Below are 23,382 nucleotides of genomic sequence, written 5' to 3'. Positions count from 1 at the left end.
CTTCTGGGCCTCTGGTCCTACTCAGGAACTGGGCAGGGGGAAGGCACACATGCAAACCAGGTGGCAGCCACTGACCCCTCCTCTGCATGGTTGTGGCTTCTGTTCTTGCTCTGGTGCCTGTGGCTTCATCTGGCTCAGAAAGGGAGCCCCCGGGGCGCCTGGCTGGCTCAGTGGGTTAAACAACTGAATCTGGATCTTGGCGCAGGTCTTGATCTCAGGGTCTTGAGTTAAAGCCCCACGCTGGGCTCCACCTTGGGCACGGAGTCTACTTAAAGAAAGAAAGAAAAAGAAAGAAAGGGAGCTCTGGCATTTGGGGGATGATGGTCAGAGGAAGGAGGCAGGGACACAGCTTCTTTGGGGGACAGAATGTGGAGGGGCTGTGGGTTTTGGAGCCTTTTACCCGGGCCTCAGTTTACCAAATGAGACATGGCTTTGAGTTGACCTCCTCCCAGCCTCAGTTTTCGGACCCTGAAATTTTGAGAGAATCATTGTCGGTTTGCCTTGTTATCCAGGGTGGCTCCCTTCAGCCCAAAGACAACTGCATGCAAACACAGTATGCAAATAGACAGGTTTTGCTTAAACTGCCAATCCTGGTTCTTTTTCTGCGAGAAAAATTCCAAGTGGATTTCCGGAGAGGTGGCCCAGGACTCAAAGCGGGGTATCTGGCCGGGGTGGGGCTTTTGCATAATGTAAATGAAGCCCTCGGAGTGACGGCCCGGAGGGGTGTGGCCAAGGCTGCCGCCCCTGAAGCCCCCAGGCCGGCGGGAGCCTCGGAGGGGACGGCGGGAGGCCCAGGTGCGCTGCTGGAGCCGCTGGCAGAGGGCGCTCGCGGCACCCAGGCCACTTCTTTCAGCCTCTCGACGGGCCGCGGGGCGGAGCGAGTGGATCTCGCGAGATTTTCGCGCGGCTGGCGCCGGTGGCCAGCATGGCGGACTCGCAGTTGCTGCTCAAGCGCGGTCCTTTTCGCTCCACGTGGCTGCGTGTCCGCAAAACTCGGACACAGCTCGTTCTTAGCCGCCGGCCCCGCCGCCGGCTCGGGACCCTGCGCTGGTGCGGCCGGAGGCGCCTGCGGCGGCGGCTGCTGCAAGCCCAGGCAGCCGGCGCAGACTGGCGGGAGAGCGGCTGCCTGGTGCCGCGCGCGGCGACCCGGAGGCCCAGGACCGCGGCCCCGAGCCCGGCTCCGGCCGCAGCCCCCGCCCCGAGTGGCCCCGCAAGCCTCCCCATCCCGCCGGTGCGGCCGGCCGGCCCGGGCCGCGCGTTGGTGCTGCTGCCGCTCGAGCAGGTGGGTCCCGCCGGAGGAGCCGCAGCGCCGGGACTTACGGGCTGGGAGAAGACCTTGCCCCATCTGCAATTCTCCGGCCGCAGGTCGAGCGCATTCCTCCTGGCGGTGGTGCTGAGCAGGGGTAACTAGGACCCTGTTGTGGGATTCTAGGTCTTCAGAGCTGAGAGGGACTTCAATAGTAGTAAATAATACTACAAGGTCACATTTACTGGGTGCTTAGAAAGTGCCAGGCTCTATGTTCTGAGTGTTTGAGGTTTATGAACACTTTTAATACTCTTAGCTCTCTATGGAGTCATTACCGTTATTTCCGAAAATTTATGGACGAAGAAACTGAGCTATAGCTTAGGTAACTTACTAAAAGGTACACAGTAGAGGCAGAGCTAGTATTCACATCCAGGCAGCCTAATTGCAGGTCCTTTGCTCTTCCCTTGCTTGCACTGGATTTCCTCCAGTGCAAGAGGAAAGTGAAAACCCAGGAATGGGAGACACTTGGCTGGCAGGGGGCCTTGGTAGAGATAGGGATCCGTGAGAACAGCAGAGCCCAGTTCATGGGACCCCCTTGTTCTTCATGTGTCGGGATACACCAGCCATCTCTGTAGCTGTCCTGGGATATGAAATTAGGTTAGAGGTATTAAGTACCTGATGGTCACCTAGTACAATGTATTGTTGCTTGGAAATCCCCTCCCCTTCGATATGTGAATAGCAATTAAGAGTTTAGAAAACTAAAAAAGAAAAAAAAAAGGGAGGTGCCTGGCTGGCTCAGTGGGTGGAGCATGCTGCTCTTGATCTCAGTTTGTCACTTCCAGTCCCATCTCTGGCATAGAGTTTAGTTTAAAAAAAAAAGTTTAGAAAATTTCAGTTTCTAGTAACAGAATTTGTAATGTTATGTTTTCCTTTCTTTGTTCTTCCTTGCTAGGGTTTTACTTTTAGTGGGATCTGTCGTGTGACTTGCCTCTATGGCCAAGTGCAGGTGTTTGGTTTTGCCATCAGCCAAGGCCAGCCTCCCCAAGATGTCTTTTCTACCTACACCCACTCTCGATTGACTATCAATGCAGTTCATTATTCCATGCCTGAGAAAAGCAAGAAGGAGATGAAAAGGGAAGCCCGAGCTTTGCTCAGATCTCATCTTAATCGGGGTAAGAAAAGTAACTGGATAACTTTCCTCCAGTGCAAGAGGAAAGTGAAAACCCAGGAATGGGAGACACTTGGCTGTCAGGGGGCCTTGGTAGAGTACTGAGGGTGTACTATAATAAGGCTGCAATTTCTAGGTCTTTCCTATTGCCTAGACATTACACACTTTTCTGTGTTTATTTAAAGTGAAACTTGAGTGGAACTTGTTTTCACCATTTTACAGATGAGAAAAATGGCCTAAGACCACTCAGCTAGCTATTGTGTAGCAAAAGCAAACTTGGATTGACTTCTCCAGCCAGGTGTGTTCCTGATATGCAGTATGGTTTCCTAAAGAAGGCTCTCGAACATAATTCCTGGTCTCAAAAAGTTGACAGTTCAGCTGAAAAGAAGGTAGTCCTAAATGGTGTAGAATTTAATGGAGTTACTATTTCTAAGGTAGTTTATTTTTCTTTTTACAGATGACAGATGTTGGTTGATGAAGAATTTTTCTCCTCTATGTTCCATTGTGATGCTAGAACAACTGAAAACCTCCACTGTGAACTTCTTAGTCAGCCATCCAGGTTTATCTTACGTTTTTGTACAAGAGGTAGGACTAGTTTTCATTCGGAGTTTTGCTAATTATTTTCACCAGAACAGTCACACGTCAGCTGGCTGTAGGATGCTCCCTTGGAAAATCAGTCTGTCTGTTGCATTGTAGGTTGTACACAGTGTCATACGTGTGCACAGTAAAATAGCATAGAAAGACGTATCATGAAAAATATTGTCTCCCCTTCCTCGTTAGTTTTATTCCCCAGTGAAAGCCATCCTTTCATATTGCAGGTGATTAAGTGCCCTTTGGAAGTTTTACTTTATTTATTTACGTTTTTTCCAAAGTTTTTTTTTTTTTTTTTTTTTTTTAAGTTTTAAGTACAATCTACCCCTCAGCGTGGGGCTTGAACTCACGACCCGAAGATCAAGAGTTGCATGCTCTACTGACTGAGCCAACCAGGTGCCCCGCCTGTTGGAATTTTTTAAATGGTTATCTTTTTATCTTGATTTATTAACTTGAGATAGTACAAATTTCCTCTATGAATATACTTCAGTGTACTTATAATTTCTCCCATCTCTCTCTTTCTTGCCTCCAAATTTTTGCTGACTGTGTTACTAATTTCTTAAAGTCAAGTTCTATTGCTATAATTGTCCCCCACGAGCCGTAAATTGAGCCTGATCTGCAGGATTATCAGGCTTATGGATGTGAGGTGTGGGGAAGAACCAAGGAATACATGCTTTTGGGTGCAGGGTGTTACTGACATGGGGGCACTGTGGGAGGAGCAGATTTATTTACTATTTTTTTTAAGATTTCATTTATTTGACAGAGACATAGCGTAAGAGGGAACACAAGCAGGGGGAGTGGGAGAGGGAGAAGCGGGCTTCCCGCCGAGCAGGGAGCCTGAAGCGGGGCTCAATCCCAGGACCCTGGGATCATGACCTGAGCCGAAGGCAGACGCTTAACGACTGAGCCACCCAGGCGCCCTGGAGGAGCAGATTTAAATGTTCACCTTGACCTGCCTGTTAGACATTCCGTTGGAATGTTGGAATTCTGTTGGTATTTCAGCAGAATGGCCCAAAGGCTGAGAGGTGGGATAATAACACCAAGGGAGTTGATACAGAAAAACAAGGGGGTTCAAAGTCATGGCCCTTCAGCACTACCAAGAAGAGGTCTGGATGAGGGAGCAGTAGAGACTGAGAAGTAGGGGTCAGTGATGTTGGAGAAAACCAGGCGTGTGTGATCAGGAAGTCTTCAGAGGAGCTGGACAAGGAGCACAGGTCTGGTGCAGAGCCAGTAGCTGGGTGAGGGCCGTGGAGAAGGAAATGGGAAAGCTGTGTCACCAAGCCTTTGCCTCCTGCAAGTGAAGGTTCCAAACACGTTAATACTTTTTTCATTCATTTTTAGCTTTATTTTTTTTTCTGGGACTTCACCACCACTCTTTATATTCCTTATGCTCCTTCTTGGGTAACTTCCCTCCCCCACTGTGTTTTTGTACGTTCTAGAGTTACTTTTTTCATACAAGACAGATAGTGAACTTTATATAATCTCATTTTATAAGATATTCTTATTTTGGCCTCCATGATTGATAGTTGAGCACTAAGTATAGAGTTTTTTCCCTCAAAACCTTGAAGGCCTTGCTCCACTGTTTTCTAAAATCTAGAGTTGCTGATAGGAAGTCACACACCAGACTGATTGTTGTTCCTTTTATGATGTTTTTATCCTGGGGTTGATGAATTGAATGAGGAGGTGATCATGGATGGGTCTCTTCATTGGTCTTCTTCACCACGGAAGCCTTGTTCCCTCGAGCCCCACCAGCTGCAGCAAGGGCCTGCTCCTCCATTCCTTGGGTTGGTCGGTGGCTTCCTGGTACTTCTGCAGAGCGCCTGAGGGCTTAGTGGGCCTGACTTCCACGTTCTTTCAGCCCGGTCTGCATGTGTTCGTTGTCTTTTTACTTTATGTCTTTGGAGACGGCCTTGATTTTGTTCTGAAGCACCAACCTGTTCAACAGCTGTGGTCTCTTTTGAATTGTTCTTGTGGCAATCGCTTTTTAAACTCGCACACGTTTTCCTTTCCTTCGGGGTCTCCTGCAGAGGTGATGGCAGCTTGGAAGTGCATGTGAGCCAGGAGGACAGGTACGGACGACTGAAGGAACAGCTGATGAGACTCACTGAAGGGATGGCTGTGGGGGTGAGAGGGTGGGCTCAGATCTACCTTTCATAGCTCACGACTGTTTGAGGCTTACTGATTTAAAACTGGAGGAAGAAATGTGCACTTGTGTTCATGTTTTCTTAAAACTTAAATTGTTCATTTCAGAGTCCAACCTTCCAGATTAACTCTGAACATTTAGCCCTGAGGTCTGTTGGCATTAGAAGAGAGAAGAAGAAAAACGGCCTTCGTTTGACAGAGAGTGCCTTGTCGGCCATGGAGGAGTTGGTCACCGTGTCCTGTGGTGAGTGATACCTGGGGGTAAAGGGAGCATTCATCCCCCAGGGCCTCAGAGGATCACGATTTACAGGTAGAGCCCTAACGAAGGTGGCTAATTTGAGGTTTCAATGTTTGTTTTGCCTCCAGAAGAAGTAGACGGCTGCCCTGTCATTCTTGTTTGTGGCTCTCAGGACGTCGGAAAGTCAACATTTAATAGGTACCTCATTAACCAGTTGTTAAATAGGTAAGAGTGTTTTTGTTTTTGTTTAGATACATTATTAGATTAGGGTCATGAAATAGGATTTTTGATTTAAGAAACTAGATGGGAATGCTTCTTGACTTCTCAGTAGAAATTATCTACAAGTCTATGCAAAGCAGCTCAGCGGAGTGATGGCACTCTCCGTTAGGCTGTGTTTTGGAGTGAGGCACATCGGCCTCTCGGGGTGAACTGACCGTGCTTATCAGTGAGTGTGCAAGAGGAGTCACCTGGTGTCAGAATCTGTGTTTGTCCATACCCAGAGTTTCAGAGTAGGGAGCAATTTTGTTGTGTTTTAAAGATCAGATTTTAGGAAAGACAAAGTTGGAAAGACAAAGTTGTATCCATATTACAAATGGGTACTATGACCATTCCTGCATCACATTTTCTTTTTACTTTTTTTTTATGTTGATTGCCATCTTTGGAGCATTCTACCTAAAAGGCTGCATAGGGTGGATTGTGCCTGTGTATTGCATAAAGTCTGTAAGATCTGATTTATTCTTTTGACAGAGTAAAGGTAGTTGAGATTTTCCTTATTCCTTTCAAATTTTCAGTATTTCCTGCGTTGACTATTTGGAATGTGATCTGGGACAGACAGAATTTACGCCTCCAGGTTGCATTTCTTTACTTAATATTACAGAGCCAGTTCTAGGTATGTATTACACATTTCTTTGATGTCTTGGTTTTATAAAAGAAATATAATGATCTTACAAAAAACTAAAAAAATGTAAGGGGCGTCTGGCTGGCTCAGTTGGTGGAGCATGCAGCTCTGGGATCAAGTCCCGCATCAGGCTCCCTGCTCAGTGGAGAGCCTGCTTCTCCCTCTCCTTCTCCGGCTCCCCCTGCTTGTGCGCTCTCTCTCTCTCACTGTCTCTGTCAAATAAATAAATAAATAAATAAATAAATAGAATCGTAAAAAAAAAAGCAACAACATATAATGATGTACACCAAGAAATTGCATTGACATGAAAGTATTAGCCAAACCATGGATTTTATTCAAAATTCACTGGTTATCCTACTAATGTACTTTTTCTGGTTCAGACTCCAAACCAAAGTCCTATGTTGCCTTTTTTTTTAATGGTAAAATATGCACAACATGATATTTACTGTTTTAACTGTCGATACGTGTACAATTCAGTGACATTAAGTGCATTCACGGTGTGCTATACCCTTCACCACTGCCTATATCCGAAACTTTTTCATCATTCCGAACTGAAACGGTGTTCCCATTAGAGAACATTTGCCCCCTCCTGCTCTCCTTCCAGCCCCTGCTAACCTCTGTCCTAGTCTCTGTCCCTATGAATTTGCCTACTCCACATACCTCATGTAAGTGGAAACACTATTTGTCCTTCTTGTGTCTGTTTTGGGTTTTTTTTACTAAGCATAATGGTTTTTCTTCTTTTCTTATTTTTTTGTTTTTTATTTCAATCCAGTTAACACAGTGTTATATTAGTTTCAGATGTACAATACTGTGATTCAGCACTTCCATGCATCACCCAGTGCTCATCATGACAATGCCCTCCTTCATCCCCATCACCTAATTTCCTCCATTCCTGGCACCCTCCAGACATAAGTGTTTTAAGATAGTCCATTTTGTAGCAGATAATCAAAATTTATTTCCTTTTTGTGGGTGAGAATCATTCCATTGTATACATGGATCACGTTTTGTTGACGCGTTCAGCTGCTGATGGACAGTGGGATTCTTGCCACTTCCTGGCTCCTGGGAATAGTGCCACTCTGAACATCAGCATACAAATGCCTGTGCAGGTCTCTGCTTTTAGTTTTTTCAGATGGACACTTGGAGGGGAATTTCCGGGACGTGTGGTAATGCTGTGTTTAGCCTTTTGAGAAACCACCAGCCTGTTTTTTACAGTGGCTGCATTTTGCATCCCCATCCGCAGGGGCTCTCACTTCTCCACGTCTTGTCATCTTGATCACAGCCGTCCTGTCATGTGTGCACTGATAACTCACTGTGGCTTTGATTTGCCATTTCCCTGATGGCTGATGATGTTGAGCCTCTGTTCCTGTGCTTGTTGGCCTTTTGTAGATCTTTGGAGAAATGTCTGTGAAGTCCTTCGCCCATTTTTTGAATTGCATTGTTACTGAGTTTTAGGAGTTCTTTGTGTATGTTCTGAGTGTTAATCTCTTATCAGATAAACAATTTGCAAACATTTTTTCCCATCTTTTAAGTTTTCTTTCCATTTTCTTGATGGTGTCCTTTGATACACAAAAGTTCTTAATTTTTATGAAATCCAGTTTCCTTTCCTTTTTTTTTTTTCAGTTTATTTTTTCTTTTGTTGACATTCCCTTGATGTCATATCCACAAAGTTGCTAAGTCCAATGTCATAAAGATTTTTTTCTAATGTTCTTGGAGTTTTGTAAGTTTTAGCTCTTACATTTAAGTCTTTGGTCCATTCTGAATTAATTTTTGTATATGATATAGGGAAAGCATCCAACATCATTTTTTTGCATGTGGATGTCTAGTTTTCCAATTATTTGTTGAAGACTGTCCTTTCCCCCGTGGAATGGTCTTGGCACCTTTGTGGAAAAGCATTTGATCATACATATGAGGGCCTGTTTCTGGGCCCTGTCTTTTATTTCATTGGCTTGTATATCTGTTTTTATGCCAGTTCTGTGCTAATGGAGGAATGTGAGTCCTCCCAACTTCATTCTTTTTCAAGATGGTTTTGGCCATTTGGTACCCTTGCAATGCTGTATGAATCTGAGGATCAGCTTTTCCATTTCTACGAAAAAGGCTGTTGAATTTTTTTTTTTAAAGATTTTATTTATTTGAGAGAGAGAGCGAGAGAGGGAACACAAGCAGAGGGAGTGGGAGAGGGAGAAGCAGGCTCCTGGCCGAGCAGGGAGCCCGATGTGGGGCTCGATCCCAGGACCCTGGGATCATGACCTGAGCCGAAGGCAGACGCTTAACAACTGAGCCACCCAGGCACCCCAAGGCTGTTGAATTTTGGTAGGGATTGCATTGATTGAATGTGTAGCTCACCTTGGGTGACATTGACATCTCGATAATGATAAATCTTCCTATACATGAACACAAGATGTCTTTCCAGTTTCTTAAGTCTTTTTAAATTTCTTTCAGCAACTTTTTTAAAGATTTTATTTATTTATTCATGAGAGACAGAGAGGGAGGCAGAGGCCTCCCTCCATTGAGCAGGGAGCCCAATGCAGGACCCAGTCCAAGGACCCTGGGATCATGACCGAGCTGAAGGCAGACACTTAACCTACTGAGCCACCCAGGCGCCCCTCTTCCAGCAATATTTTGTGGTTTTCAGTGTGTAAGTCTTTCACTTGCTTAGATTAGTTCCTAAGGGTTGGATTCTTTCACTTACTACCATAATGGAATTGCTTTCCTAATTTCTTTTACAAATTGTTCACTATTAGTGTATAGAAACACATGATTTTGTGTATTGACTGTGTAACCTGCAACTTTGCTGAATTCCTGTATTAGCTCTAGTAGGTTTCTTGTGGATATTTTTGGATTTTCTAGATAGAAGATCATCTGTGAATAGAAATAGTTTCACTCTTCCTTTCCAGTCTGGATGCCTTTGATTTCTTTTTCTTGTCTCCTAGCGCTCTCAGGCTGGAACCTTCAGTACAGTGCTGAATAGAAGAAAACATTCCTTTCTTGTTCCTCACCTTAGAGGGAATGTTCTTCACCAGAAGTATGCTGTCATTTGTGGGTTTTTGTCGTTCCCCATCGTCAGGCTAAAGAAGCTGCCTTCTATTTCTAGTGTGTGGAACGTTTATATCATGAAAGTGTTGGACTTTGTCAGGTGCTTTTTCTGCGTCTGTCGGGATACTTGTGTGATTTTTGTTTAGTTGACTTTTAAGCAGATGATAGATGAGGTTGCTGGATTCGTTGTGGATTTAATAGACTTTTTGACAAAAATAAGTAGGACAATCATACTGTTTTTACAGTTTTATCAAAACTATTTGTTTAGATTTTGCTTTCTAGCTGGTTTCACTGTTCCTTCTTTTCTTTTACATTTTCCCTAGTCCATTTACTTTTCTTTTCCTTTTTCACACCTTAATATTTCAACAGGTGTTTCCCCAGACAAAGACGCATTATGATACGTAGTCATAATGCAGCCACCAAGTCACGGTAGCAGTTCGGCCCTGGTACTGTTCCCTCTTCTGTCCTCCAGCCACCTGCCCGGGCCCAGTGTGTATTTGCAGATCTTTAGTCTTCTCCAGTCTGGAGCATTCCCTCCAGCTTTTCTTATCTTTTATGACCTTGGCAGTTTGGAAGAGTACATTTATCGAATGTCCCTGTGGTTTGATTGAGATGTGGTGCTGTGTTCTCAGTGCATCATATCAACAAGCTGTCAGTTTGCCCTGTTACCAGAGAGGTTAACTCTCATCATTTGGTTAAGATAAGTGTTTGCCAGCGTTTTCCACTCTGCCTGTAATGAAGTGTGTTATTTTTTCTGGGGTGTGACTGTAGGCTCCCCTCAGTGGACAGAGCTAGGAAGTATATGCATGCTTAGACCCATACATGCACATACGTGTGTATGTATGAGCATATGCATATGTATGTGTATATACATTGCATGTATATCTCTTTGTATGTATGTTCCCTGTGTATTAAGAGCCACGAGTTTACTGCGATCATTCCGATTCCAGTCTGACAGCCCGGGTTTATTCTAGTTAGCCTTTCCCCTTCCATATTTATAAGTTTCTTTTTTTTTTTTTTTTAAGATTTTATTTATTTATTTGACAGAGAGAGAAATTGCACAAATAGGCAGAGTGGCAGGCAGAGGGAGAGGGAGAAGCAGGCTCCCCGCGGAGCAGGGATCCCGATGCAGGGCTCAACCCCAGGACTCTGGGATCATGACCTGAGCCGAGGGCAGACACTTAACCGACTGAGCCACCCAGGTGCCCCCATATTTATAAGTTTCATTTCTGATGATAAGAACTGTGGCTATGATTATTGTCCATGTATTTACATATTTACTCAGAGCCTTTGTATTTGTTCAATCCCTCTGCTGTGCAGGCCACTTCTTCAGCTGTGGGCTGCCCCAAATCCCTGTACCCCACCCTTGAGGGGAGCCTCGCCAGCCCTGTCCCAGTGGCCTTGCACCAACCACATTAACCAAGGCCCTCACCCTGCCGACTGTTGGCATGTGGTCCTGGTCACCAGCCTGCTGAGTGAGTTCCCGGCCCCAACCAGAGAGGGGAGTTGGCTCAGGCTTGACAGACCGGTGCTGCAAGTTAGGAGCGTCTGCCCTGGAATTGGCTCACCTGAGTTCAAGCCCAACTGATACTCGCTGTGTGACCTTGGTCAAGTTAAAAATGCAGATAGTAACACTACCTACCTCATAGGGTTTTTATGAACATCAGAGACTACATGTGAAGTAGATGGGACATAGTAAGTGCTAGATTCCAGCAAGTGATTATTGTTCTTATTTGTCCTTTCATCAGAACGTCAACCCTATAAGGATGGGTGTTGCTTTGTTCACAGGTGTATCCTAAGTATCTAGAACAATGCTCAGAGTGTTACATGTGCTCAGGAAATGTTTGTTGAGTGAATGGTCATATTAGGACAGAATTGGAATTAACTATATATAAAAATGAGCATGTCTTTGTATGAAGTTGAAAGCTTAGATTTTTTTTTTTTAAGATTTTATTTATTTAAGAGAGAGAGAGCATGAGCAGGGAAGCGAGGCAGAGGGAGAAGCAGACTCCCCACTGAGCAGGGAAGCCCAGTGAGGGGCTCGATCCCAGGACGCTGGGATCATGACCTGAGCAGAAGGCAGACACTCAACCGACTGAGCCATCCAGATGCCCGGAAAGCTTAGATTTCTGAAAATGGGATACAACTATTCCTAGTGGTAGAATGGTCTGGTAGGATGGTCTTTGATTTCCTAAGGATCTTTGTCACTGGTGATGGCTGGAGAAAAACCCTCACCTCCTTTTAAATAATCACAGATTCAAACTCTTACCTTTATCTTCCTAGGACCACCTTTCACCCACCAGAGGACACCACAGAAAATGGTATATTATGGGAAACCTTCTTGTAAAAACAACTATGAAAATTATATTGAGATAATAAAGTATGTGTTCAGCTCCTACAAGAAAGAGTCCCCTCTCATCGTCAACACGATGGGCTGGGTGTCAGGTAAGCCTGGGAAGGCACATCTGGCCGGAAAGGTGGGGCCGTGTGAATAAGCTTTTGGCTTCAGGCAGTAAAGCTGGAGCCCAGTTTTTAGGAGATTTCTTCTTCGGGATCCTTTCTTTGTCTCAGAACAGCTGTGCCATGTTCTTATAGGAGTGTGTCACTATTTTAGTCGCGCACCAACTGCCCGTGTCCTCCTCCTCACAGACAAAGGGCTTTTGCTTCTCATCGATCTCATCCGGTTGCTGTCTCCCAGCCACGTCGTACAGTTCAGTTCTGGCCGGAGTAAATACATGCCGAACCTGACCCCTGACTATGTGGACGATATGGACGGCCTGTACACCAAGAGCAAGTCCAGAGTCAGAGACAGAGGTTTCCAACTGGCAGAGTTTACAGAGAGTTTGGAATTTGCTGACGAAGAAAAGGAGAGTCCAGTTGTGTTCACTGGACATAAGCTGATATGCGTCCAGTCGGACTTTGCGTTTAGGAAAACTCCGAGAAACAGGTAATTAAACTGTCATGGCTGGAGAATGAAGTTCTGTTCAGTTCAACAAGGCCTTCTGCCCTCAATTCCTTAAGAGGAATAAGTCTTCCACAAGTTTTTTTTTTTTTTCCTTTTTTTTTTTATTCTTATGTTAATCCCCATACATTACATCATTAGTTCTAGCTTCCACAAGTTTTTGAATCTGTCTCACAGCCCTATGTTCATGAAGGAGAATCTGTTCTTTTCTTTTCTTTTTTTTTTTTTAAAGATTTTATTTATTTATTTGAGACAGAGAGAATGAGAGAGAGCATGAGAGGGAGGAGGGTCAGAGGGAGAAGCAGACTCCCTGCCCAGCAGGGAGTCCGATGCGGGACTCGATCCCGGGACTCCAGGATCATGACCTGAGCCGAAGGCAGTCGCTTAACCAACTGAGCCACCCAGGCACCCGAATCTGTTCTTTTCTGAGCTGTTACTGTCCCAATGGAAACACAGACAACCTCTGACTTAAGATGGTGTGACTTTCAATTTTCCCACTTTACGTTGGTATTAAAGCAATACACGTTCGGTAGAAACTGTACTTTGAATTTTGGTCTTTTCCTGGGCACGCACGATGCTGTATGACCCTCTGTCCTAGTGCTGGGCTTCGGGTCAGCCCGGAGGGTGAGCCGTGGGTACAGATGCCAATCTGCGCCCATACAACGTAGGCTCTGTGTTAGGTGATTCTGCCGGGCTGGAGGCTAATGTGAATGTCCTGAGCACGTTTAAAGTAGGCGAGGCTAAGCTGTGACGTGCCGTAGGCAAGGTGTCTTTTTTCTTTCTTTTTTTTTTTTTTAGTTTGACAGAGAGACACAGCGAGAGAGGGAACACAAACAGGGGGAGTGGGAAAGGAGAAGCAGGCTTCCTGCTGAGCAGGGATCCCAGGACTCTGGGATCATGACCTCAGCTGAAGGCAGACACTCAACGACTGAGCCATCCAGGCGCCCCTGGTAGGCGAGGTGTCTTAAAGGCATTTTCGACGTCTGATATTTTCCCCTTTTTGTGGGTGAATGAAGATGGAACTCCACTGTAAATTGAGGAAGACCCGTATCCAGAGGTGGCCTTCAGCTCTGGTTGCCAAGAGCTTTTATTGAAGGAGAGTCTTTACATGTCATGTTTCTCCAGTGGGTTTATAGAAGGGGTCTGCAGATGTTAAGGTGGGAATGTGTGATCTCTGTACACGTAACCTGTGTAATGACCAATGGACTCTGTTTCTGAGGTTAAATCTCTATTTACTTCATTCTGATTTACTTTGCAGAGAGTCGCATAACAAAGTTCTTCGAGATTTGGCGGTACTAGGTTACCTCGGCCAGCTGCAGCCTCCAGTGCCAAAACCACTTTGTCCTTTACACGGTCTCACACCCTATCAGGTAACCTCACCTTGGATGAGGGATTCTCTGTGGATGTAACGAGCCCTCGTGGGGCTTCCTGTGTGTGTTCTCCAGCCACTTTATGATGCTTCGCTCGTCTTATCCTTAGAACGGCCCTGGGGCATAGGTTCTGTAGCTGCCTCAGTTTACAGATGGGAGGTCGAGTAATCTAGTTCGAGAGTCCATGCTCCTAGCTGCTGTCCTGCGTTGGGCACAACTGTGCTCCGTGCTGGTTATTAAGAATGTTCTGCCTGACCCCAGAGGTGGCACCGGGCAGTCGAGCTCCAGCGCTCCCATTGTTTAGCTGTGTGTGAGTCCATGTCTTACCTGGAGAAAGGAGGCTGTGCCAGACCTCAGAGGATGGTTGTATGGGCTCAGTGAGTGTTCGCAGTGGTTCCTGGCATCTGGGGACCACTCTTTTTTGTTGTCGTTATTTTTTTAAAATGTAGTCTCCATGACCAGCGTGGAAACCCAATGCCGGGCTTGAATTCACGACCCTGAGATCATGACCTGAGTTGAGATCAAGAGTCAGACACTTAACCGATTGCGCCCCCCCGGAAACCACTCTTGAAAGCATTTCATATTATTGTCAAAAGTGGATTCTAGGGGCCCCTGGGTGGCTCAGTTGGTTAAGCGTCTGCCTTCGGCTCAAGTCATGGTCCCACGGTCCTGGGATTGCACCCCGCATCAGGCTCCCTGCTCAGCAGGGAACCTGCTTCTTCCGCTCCCCCTGCTTGTGCTCTCTCACTCTTTCTCTCTCAAATAAATAAAATCTTTTTTTTTTTTAAGATTTTACTTATTTATTTGACAGAGATAGACACAGAGGGAACACAAGCAGGGGGAGCGGGAGAGGGAGAAGCAGGCTCCCCGCTGAGCAGAGAGCCCGATGCGGGGCTCGATCCCAGGACCCCAGGATCATGACCCGAACCGAAGGCAGATGCTTAACGACTGAGCCACCCAGGTGCCCCTAAATAAAATCTTTAAAAAAAAAAAGATGGATTCTAGCACCAGAGTATTTGCATTTTGGAATCCTAGCTCCTTAAAATTATTTTGGGAAGAAACCACCATGATATTAGAATTCCAGATGACAAAAGATTAAAATAGCAATAGGTGGCATTTCCTAAATGCTTACCCTCTGCTGTGCTCAGTTCTAAGCCTGTTAACTTCTTTACTCACAATGGCTTTGTTATTACCCCATTTTACAGATGCTAGAACTGAGGTCAGGGACACTGAGTCAGCTTGCCCGAGGTGGCTAGTAAAAGTTTGGGCTGGGACTGGAGCCCAGAGTATTCACCCTCTGCTGTCCATACTAAGCACTCCCTGTGTGCTGGGCATTCTGCTAAGCACTTGAGATGGAACAGCTCGATGGATTCGTGGCAGCCCAGTGAGAGAGAGGCTCTTTCATTCCCTGTTTACAGCTTTGGCGACGGGCACAGGCAGGTGGAGACCCTGGCCTGCGGTCATACTCCAGAGGCACTCCTGAGGCAGGAGCAGTGGGGCTGGCCAACGAGGACGTGTCTCCCAGGCCTGATGGTGAGATATCTCCTGGAGAATCTCAGGCAGTTAGTTGAATGAACTTTTGGTCAATGGGGTCATTTACTCAGAGATGCTCTACAATGGAACTTGAAGCTTATCTACCAGTAATTGCATCTGCCTTTTGCTATTTCAAATTTGGTTTTGGAATCTAAACAGTATAACAAAATACTTTTGTACTTTACAAATCGGGAATTACCCAGAGAGTCACACGTTAAAGGTAGTTACAATTGACCTTTAAACAACACCAGTTTCAATTGCACGGGTCCACTTATATGCAGGGTTTTTCTTGATAAATACAGTCAGTCCAGTGTTGTAAATGTATTCTTCCCTGTAATTTTTTAAATAACATTTTTTTCTCCAGCCCACTTTATCGTGAGAATATACTATATGATACACTCAACACACAAAGTATGTGTTAATCGACTGTTATGTTATTGGGAAAGCTTCTGATCAACAGGAGGCTCTTAGTAGTTAAGTTTTTTTGGGGGGGGGTGTGGCCAGAAGTTATTTGTTGATCTTTGACTGCATGGGGTGGGGGGTCAGTGCCTCTAGCCCCTGTGTTGTTCAAGGCTCCACTGTATTTATCTTGTGCTCCTGGAGTTCAATCCATTTTTCTTAATTCAGTATGTTACATAGAGAATAGATGGAGGTTTTTTTCCACTGAATGGAGATTTGCTTTCTGACATTAGGAGACCTCTCAGCGAGTGGGGTTTTCTCAGTCCCCCCTGACTTTAACGCATTTAGGATATCTTCAGATTTGTGTCTTAATGTGTCTCTTTAGATAAGAAAGTTCCAGGCATCAGTTTGGATTTCTAGCAAGTGTTGGCTGGCGAAGAACTTTGTATGAATTTCTTAGGTACTCTGTATTAAAGTAGTGAAACACTGACCAGTGTTTGTTAGCATTTCTGTTCAGATACTTTTTGGTGGGCAGTTTGGCCAATATAACCTCAGATACCTGCCTAGTCAACTTGTAAAAATTAAAAGTAGCCTTTCCAGTAGAATTAATAGAGGGAGGTGCACATTTATTTTCCAGGTCCCTTTCAATGCGGTTGCACTCCGGATTATTCATGCTGATGTCGCTCCTACCCATATATTATACGCTGTGAATGCCAGCTGGGTTGGTCTTTGCAAGATCCTGGATGATGTCAGAGGATACGCAAATGGTCCCATCCTACTCGCCCAGACTCCAATCTGTGATTGTTTGGGGTTTGGTGAGTGAAAGTAAAACATGTCTATATACTTACTGAAATCAATCCCCTTCTCCAACTGTATGTGGCTGGTCTTGACCTTGGATCTGTCTCTCGGCTGGAGTGGTCAGAGTGTCTCTGGCTTCTAGACAGTGTGCCTGGGGGCTGGTGGGCAGGAAAGAAGCAGCATTTTCTCTGCTTCTCCTGCCAAGATTCCTAAGGGCCTGGTCATGGCCTTCTTGTCACTTGACATGTTTTCCCTAGGCCATCTGTCCCTCTGCTAGGGCCCTCCATCCATCTTTAGGCTGACTTCCCACAGGATCTCTATAGCACGACTGTGTGTCTGAACTCCAAGCCCAGCTCGCTTCTCCACTTGGGTATCTCACCGGCATCTGAGACTTAGGTCCAAGACTGAGGTCCTAATTTTCTCCCCAAATCCCCTCCACCCTGCACCATCTCCTGTTCCCAGGCCTGTGAGGAGTCCTTGGAAGATTCACTCTGGTGTTCACGCCAGACCTTTGGGTCTACCTTGGCACCCCCTTGCCTTCATTCGACACATCCAACCCCCTAGCAGGGGTGGTAGCTTGTTTCTGAAACCTGTCTGATTTCTCTGTCTCATCTCTTCTTACTCTGCCAGTCAGAGCCACCGTTTCTGTGCTGGGCTTGGCACCTTTGGGTGATCTGAGGACAGATGTATGTCACGTTCTGGTGCCCCCATCACTCAGGCCCAGGACCATTGGCCTGGCCGTGTTTAGGCCCTTCCTCCTTCGCCAAGCCTACCTCACGTGATTGTCCCCCTGGCTCACTGAGGTCAATAAATGTCAGGGTATGTTTCTGGAAGGGTGCTGGACCTATGTAACCGAAAATTAGCAAAACTCTTAGGTAATCAAATACACGTTTCTGAGTTAGACAATACTACTTCAGAAACTGTGTCACCTGGTACAGACCGTGAAGAAGGAGTTGAGGACGGGGAAGGATTGAGTCGTTCACGTGTTCCTCACAGTGGCTTTTCTTCCTGGCCTGGGTGTGCCTTACTTGAGACAGTCTAGGACTTTGGCCACTTTGGTTGCTCACGGCTGAACAAGGGGAAGGGTTCCAAGAGATGGGAGATTTGAGGAGTCTTGACCAAGAGTAGTCAAATTCTCCCATCTCTTGAAACTTTATATTTTCAAAGCAAAACACAGTTGAAATTGAAATTCTTATTTTAAAAGCCATTCTACAATTCTCAGTGGTAGGGAGGTATATCTTCCAGAAAGGATTATTTGTGTGTGTTTTGTGTCTTCAAGGAATTTGTAGAGGGATCGACATGGAGAAGAGGCTTTACCACATCCTCACTCCTGTGCCCCCGGAGGAGCTAAGAAATGTGAATTGTCTGCTGGTCGGAGCCATTTCCATTCCACAGTGTGTCTTCAAGAGCCAAGTGAGTGCCACTTCCAGGGGCAGCCCTGGGGGTAACCAGAGAGTGTCATGGGGACAGGTTATTGTGCGGGAACTCCACACTTTGTTGGAGAGGCTGAACGCGGCAAATGGAGTGTCTGGGTGGCCTCAGAGGCCCATGGCCATGAATTGCCATCATTCGTGGCCAGGAGCCCCGTGGTAGAGCCATTATCCCAGAAGTAGGTTATGGGAGGGGAGAACAGAGGTGGTCTCCCCAGGATGACTCCTTCCTGACGCCGGTCTGTGGGTGCACCTGTGAGAAGGTCACGGGGAAGGTCATGTTGGCTGAGGACATCTGTGTGGTGGCGTGGGGAGGCAGTGGATGTTCTCCCCTCTTAGCTGCTTAACTTGTTCGAGAGAGAGGCGCAGCCACGCCTCCCCCTCACACTCTTGTGCTGGTCGATGTGTTTGTGCAGCTGAATTGGACAGAAGGGCGGCAGTCACCTTTGTACCTGGGCCGTTGGGTCAAGTGGACCCTCTGCAGGAAGGGGGACCAGAGGTCTTAGGAGTGCAAGGACCTCACTCAGACTCTCCCTTTTCACAGTATTTTCTGGGGAAGAAATGAAATGCTGCAAACTCTAATTGGCAGGATTTGGGGTGTTTCCATATGTTCTCTTCATGTTTCTGTTTCAGCATGGGCTCGAAGGGACAATACCTTACATCACCACAGATTATAACTTTAAACTTCCTGGAGCATCAGAGAAAATTGGAGCAAGAGAAACCGAGGAGACACGTGAAGAGAAAGTACACCCAAAACCCAAACTCTATCGAAAGATAAACTGATACTGACGTCATAGTAAGGGAAGGAGCTTTTACCGAAAAACTGGACTCCGTCTCCAGCCTGAAGTCAGACTGATGGCGATGGCAGGGAATGATGCACTTACGTTGCAAACAGTGTTTCTTGTGTAACTCGTGGATCTAGAGTCAGTTGAACTCTTTTGAAAGCTCCATGACCTAGAGTTTTGCCCTAGTGTTCTGTATGCTTCTTCATACTTACTGTTTTATTTTCTAAAGGATTAAAGCTTCAGGGAGAAGTTTGTACACCATTAAAACAGAGAGAACACTGTTGATTCCTCACAAAGCTCTTCAAAGACCTGGTTGTTGGAATCTGAATAAAAATAGGGAAACTGGGGCCACAAAAATCTACCAAAGAGGAAGGAGGGCTGGCCAGCGGGCTTGCGAGCATAACAGGGTGTGGGGGCTCCCCTGGTCCTCGCCCATCGATGACAGACAGGCAGGAGGTCCCAGCAGCAGGGTCTGCCTGTGGTCAGTCACTGCTGGGGGTCATGCTCATTCCTTGCTTATCTGATGCCGTCCACACACACTTTCATTCCCATGGTCCAGTGTTCAAAGATCACGTTCGGTCTATTCAGTGTAATCAAGGTTTCATAGATAAAACGTTTGGACTCAAGAGCCATTCGTTTTTTTGGGTTTTTTTCCATCTGATGACTTTATGCTGAAAGAATTGCTCTCAAATCCAGGAAACCTTTCCTGTGGTCTCTTTAGAATGAGCTCTGTCCTAATTGACTTCTCACCTGAGACCAAGGACACGCTGTGGGCAGCACTGGACACCAGGCTGTTTGGAAGAAGGACCAGCAGAGCAACGCCTGGAAAGCCCCATCTTGCCTTTTATGGCTGGACCAGAACTTGTACCTGCAGATGAGTCTGCCATTTAGGGCTTTCTCCAAGGGGGGACAGGAGGCCAGTGATGATGCTGTTCTTCCGGATGGCTTTGGGGGAAATGATGGAAACCCATTGTTTGTCTTCTCCCTGGTTGTCACAATTCTTGATCCTCCAGGGTCAGAAGTGATTTTGGTAACCAAGGATATCAGGTGGGGTCACGTCATTTGTGCGTTTAAATCTGTGAGAGTCTTACTGAGGTATCATTTCAAACTCGTGGATTCAGCTTCCTACAGATTATGTGGAAGGCTGGTTATTCGGATGTGGGTTTTAACGTCTCTGTTCATTTAAACTGTCGGTTTTTGTCCTGATTCTTCTGGTGGCCCCTCGGCATCTCAGACCCACGCTTGCACGTCCTCCCTGGAACTCTGCCACCCCCCAGGGTTGGTTTTGATTCCCTAGAGACTGTTCAAGGTCTAACTTCGTTGTGTCTTATTTATATCTAAATTTACCTTGTGCATGTTTTCTGTCTTGGTCTTGCCAAGAATTTTCACAATCTGCCATCATCAGCGATACTCAGTCTAGGTCCCGGGCGGCAGGTCTCAGGAGGAATGAAAGCAGTGCCCCAGCATTCCGTTCCATGCAGGCTTGCCTTGGGCCTGATGTCCTGCTCTCTTGAGGGCCATGCATGTGGAGGAGGCAGGCATTGCCACTAGAGGGAGCTGCCAGCCGCTGGTCTGGAGGGCGGGGGGCAGGCGTGCCTGGGAGCCTGCCTGGGATTTCCTGAGGGCTCAGGCATCCTGGAGACTTGGCTCTGTAGCCAGCTCAGGGGCCCTGGTCAGACCCGCAGCCGTGCCATCCACCCTGGATGTCTGTCCCTGTGATTGTCGACATCAGCAGCTGGGGCTTTTTGTCATTCCTATCATCCTTTGGTTCAGAATATGGTGGTAAGTTCTACACTTGAGTTATTCTTAACAAAAACTCAATCTCGTGTGTGTGTGTGTGTGTGTGTGTGTGGTGTGTGTGTGTGTGGTGTGTGTGTGTGATTTCCAAAGTAGCCCATGCTTATTTTAAGAAAAAGAAATAACATGACTTAGAACTTGAAACCCTAGTTGCTGATTTTGTGGTTCTTTAAAGCCAGTTCTTTAGAAGAGATTCCTTTATAGGAAAGATAGATGTGAAAATAAATGACAAGATTCTTGGATTCTGGGGTTTTAGTTTGTAAACAAAGGTCAGTTCCCAGCTGTCCTCTGTTGGGCCTGGGGGCAGGAAGTGGCAGACCCTCGAAAGCACGGCCTGGAAACGAGAAAGGGGAGAAGGATGGTTGAGCGGGCCCTTCAGGTGCCGTCACTGTCTGAGAAGTCGGTCTGGGAGAGGCCTGGGCCGGGACCCCTGGGACGGGTGGCTGCCTCCATGCCACACCTGGGATTTCTGCCCCGTGGGGCTTGAGTGCCTTGAGATGCAGGCCCAGGTTCCTTTCCTTGTGCCAGATAGTGGTGTTTTTTTGTTTTAATTGTCTAATTGGTAGTTTTATCCCTCAGGTTTGGATGTGGCAATATAGTGATTAAGGCAGTAGGCTTTGATATTAGAGCTCTGAGTTGGAATCCTGAGGGGCCCTGGCCAGCCATGTGACTTTGCGGGAGACACTCAACCTCAGCCTGTTGGCGTCTTCAAGATGGGCTGGTGGCTGTTCCTCGGGGCGCCTGGTGGGGGGTACACGAGGCTTGTCTGTACGTGGCGGGCAGTATCCTGAGAAGGCAGGGACGAAGATTGTATTCCTCACAGTCACATTGGGATGAAGAAGAAACTAAACGTTTAAATCCACAGCCGTCTTTCCCATCCTGTCTCTGGGCACGGTTCCCTTCAGGCATTTTCCAGCCCAGTGTGCTGTTGTCAGAGCTCTGGGGGGTCGGTTCCGGGTCTGCCGTTAGTCCCCGTTCCTGGCAGTTCTTCAGAAACCCCCGCGTAACTGCTTTTAAAGTTGTACGAACAGTTCGCACGTGTAGAAAGTGACTTTCAGTCGCCGCCACGTAGGTAATCACTGTTCTTGACGTGACACGGTTTTGTCTGGTGTTGCTCTGAGTGGTGTGTGTGTGTGTGTGTGTGCGCTATAAAATCGGTGCCCTGCCGCATGTGTGGTTTTTTAATCCTGCTCTTTTCACTTAACTCGTGAACTTCTATATCATTAAATATTTTTGAGAACATGAATTTAATTGTGTAATTTTGTTACATATATAGATAGACCATTTTATTCCAGGAAGTTATTTAAACACTTAGGAGAAATTATGGCAAAAACTTTGGGGAAAATAAAGCATTGGAAGGTGGAATCTGGGTGCCAGAGCGGGGAAGACAGGAAACCTCAGCAAATGCCTGTGCCCTTTTCCATTTCAGTACTTTTTTTTAAAGATTTATTTATTACTTTGGAGGGGGGGAGACTGTGAGCGTGAATGGGGGGAGAGGCAGAGGGGGAGAGAGAGAATCCTCAAGCAGGCTCCCCGCTGAGCATGGAGCCCGACACAAGAGTCATCCCACAACTCCAAGATCATGACCTGAGCCAAAACCAAGTGTCGGACGCTCAACTGACTGAGCCACCCAGGCGCCCCTCCATTTCAGTGCTGAGTGCGGTGGGAGTTTAATTTTGGGTCCAAGGATGTAAGTTAAGAGAAAATGCGTTGTCTTTTCTGTACCATCTTTGAGAGTGTGTTAGAAAGAAGAGTTTTGCTGTCGGAGAAGTTCGAATTAAAAGAGGAGAACCAGCCTGGGGCCTGTGCCTGTCGCTGCCTCAGCAAGTGCGTGCTCAGCAGCCCCGTCCTCACTCTCCCCGCGCTGGCCTGGCGGAGGGAGCGAGCCTTGGCCGACCAGCCGAGCCTGAGCGGCGGCTAAAATAAATACAGGGGCCGCCTGTCCTGTAAGGGGCCTCTTCAGAAACGCTTTGCTAAGTGGAAAGATTTCCAAGGCTTGGCCAGGGGAAGAGTGGGGCAGAGGGTGGCTGGAGGGCAGTCCGAAAAACCCACTTGGAGGCGAGGGGCAGCAGGTCCATCTGGGAATGCTGGGAGCTGAGTAAGCAAAGTCTTGGGAGTCAGCAAACAACTGAGCCCAGCTGCCAGGCAGACAATGGGTTGGGCCGGCCTGGGAAGCCAAGGGTTGCCATGGCGATGGGCCCTGATGCCTCCGCCCTGGTGCTCAGCGGACTGTGGCTTGGAAGGTCTCTGGGCTGTGAATGTCTTTCGGGCAGGGAGAAGCCACCAAACTGGCAAGGAGGCCAGCCTCGGGGAGCTGCTGCTGGCCATTGGGATTGCAGACACAAGGGTCTTCGTGGAGTTGCCCTCCAGGAAAGGAGGAAGGCCCCGCCAAGGCAGCCAGGACCATTCGAAGTCTGTTCCAAGGAGCAAATGGGTACTTGGGAATGGAAAATTCACGGGGAGGAAACCACCAGCAAGGAAACAGTGCGAACCATGGCCACAAAGTCCATACGTTAAAATAGACGGCGCCCAGGGGGCCTGCATCGGAGGCGAAGCAACTTGGCAGGGCTGAGAGCGCCCTGGTTTTCTGTGCAGACGATTCAGCTGGAGAAATTCAGCCTGGAGCTGAGTCTGGGAGAAGCCGCCTGGTGTTGGGTCTGTAGCTGGGCAGAGGGGCAGAGACCTGTGGGTCTAGCGTGTGGCTTGAGGGCCAGGCAAGGCGCCAGCACGCCTAAGGGCAAAGCATGAACTCAGTCTTGACACGATGTGGGCCTCCACCTCCCGGCTGGCTCAGCCTCTGTCCAGGAGCCGTTTTCTGAGTGTTTTCTGCTGCTTTGTCCAAAAAGGAGGGTTGACAACCCGGAGTGAGAATAGGGAGGCTTTGCAGGTCTCAGAAGGGCCACCGAGCCCCACGCTTGCAGAATTAGTCTGAGCCCTGGAAGAAGCTCTCCAGGCCGGGCGTGTTTGTCCTTCTTAATTGGTAAGGTAATGA

General features: G+C 47.1%; 1 protein-coding gene across 2 annotated transcripts; it reads left to right on the top strand.

Moving 5' to 3' along the window:
• Positions 1-908: 908 nt before the first annotated feature.
• On the top strand, positions 909-21,636 carry NOL9 (nucleolar protein 9). 2 transcript variants are annotated; one of them, XM_081817417.1, is made up of 12 exons: positions 909-1,282; positions 2,199-2,418; positions 2,872-2,999; positions 5,256-5,391; positions 5,517-5,610; positions 6,177-6,274; positions 11,600-11,761; positions 11,966-12,263; positions 13,537-13,648; positions 16,218-16,395; positions 17,658-17,791; positions 18,442-21,636. In XM_081817417.1, exons 1-12 carry the CDS (start codon positions 926-928, stop codon positions 18,589-18,591), a joined length of 2,067 nt encoding a protein of 688 aa, XP_081673543.1. In that variant the 5' UTR covers positions 909-925; the 3' UTR covers positions 18,592-21,636. The 2 variants fall into 2 exon arrangements, with proteins under 2 accessions (XP_081673543.1, XP_081673542.1); XM_081817416.1 differs by having other exon boundaries at positions 5,514-5,610.
• The last annotated feature ends 1,746 nt before the right edge of the window (positions 21,637-23,382 follow it).

Source organism: Leptonychotes weddellii, chromosome 4, assembly GCF_054177405.1.
Source record: "Leptonychotes weddellii isolate Sample4059 chromosome 4, ASM5417740v2, whole genome shotgun sequence".
Taxonomy (NCBI): domain Eukaryota; kingdom Metazoa; phylum Chordata; class Mammalia; order Carnivora; family Phocidae; genus Leptonychotes; species Leptonychotes weddellii.
The sequence above is the reverse complement of the archived record's forward strand: the minus strand, read 5'-3'. Positions and strand labels throughout refer to the sequence as shown.

Coding starts and splice junctions, on each gene's coding strand:
- NOL9 (XM_081817416.1), top strand. CDS start 926: ATGGCGGACTCGCAGTTGCTGCTCAAGCGCGGTCCTTTTCGCTCCACG. Junction 12,264..13,536: donor AGGAAAACTCCGAGAAACAG/GTAATTAAACTG, acceptor TTTACTTTGCAG/AGAGTCGCATAACAAAGTTC. Junction 16,396..17,657: donor CTGTGATTGTTTGGGGTTTG/GTGAGTGAAAGT, acceptor TGTGTCTTCAAG/GAATTTGTAGAGGGATCGAC.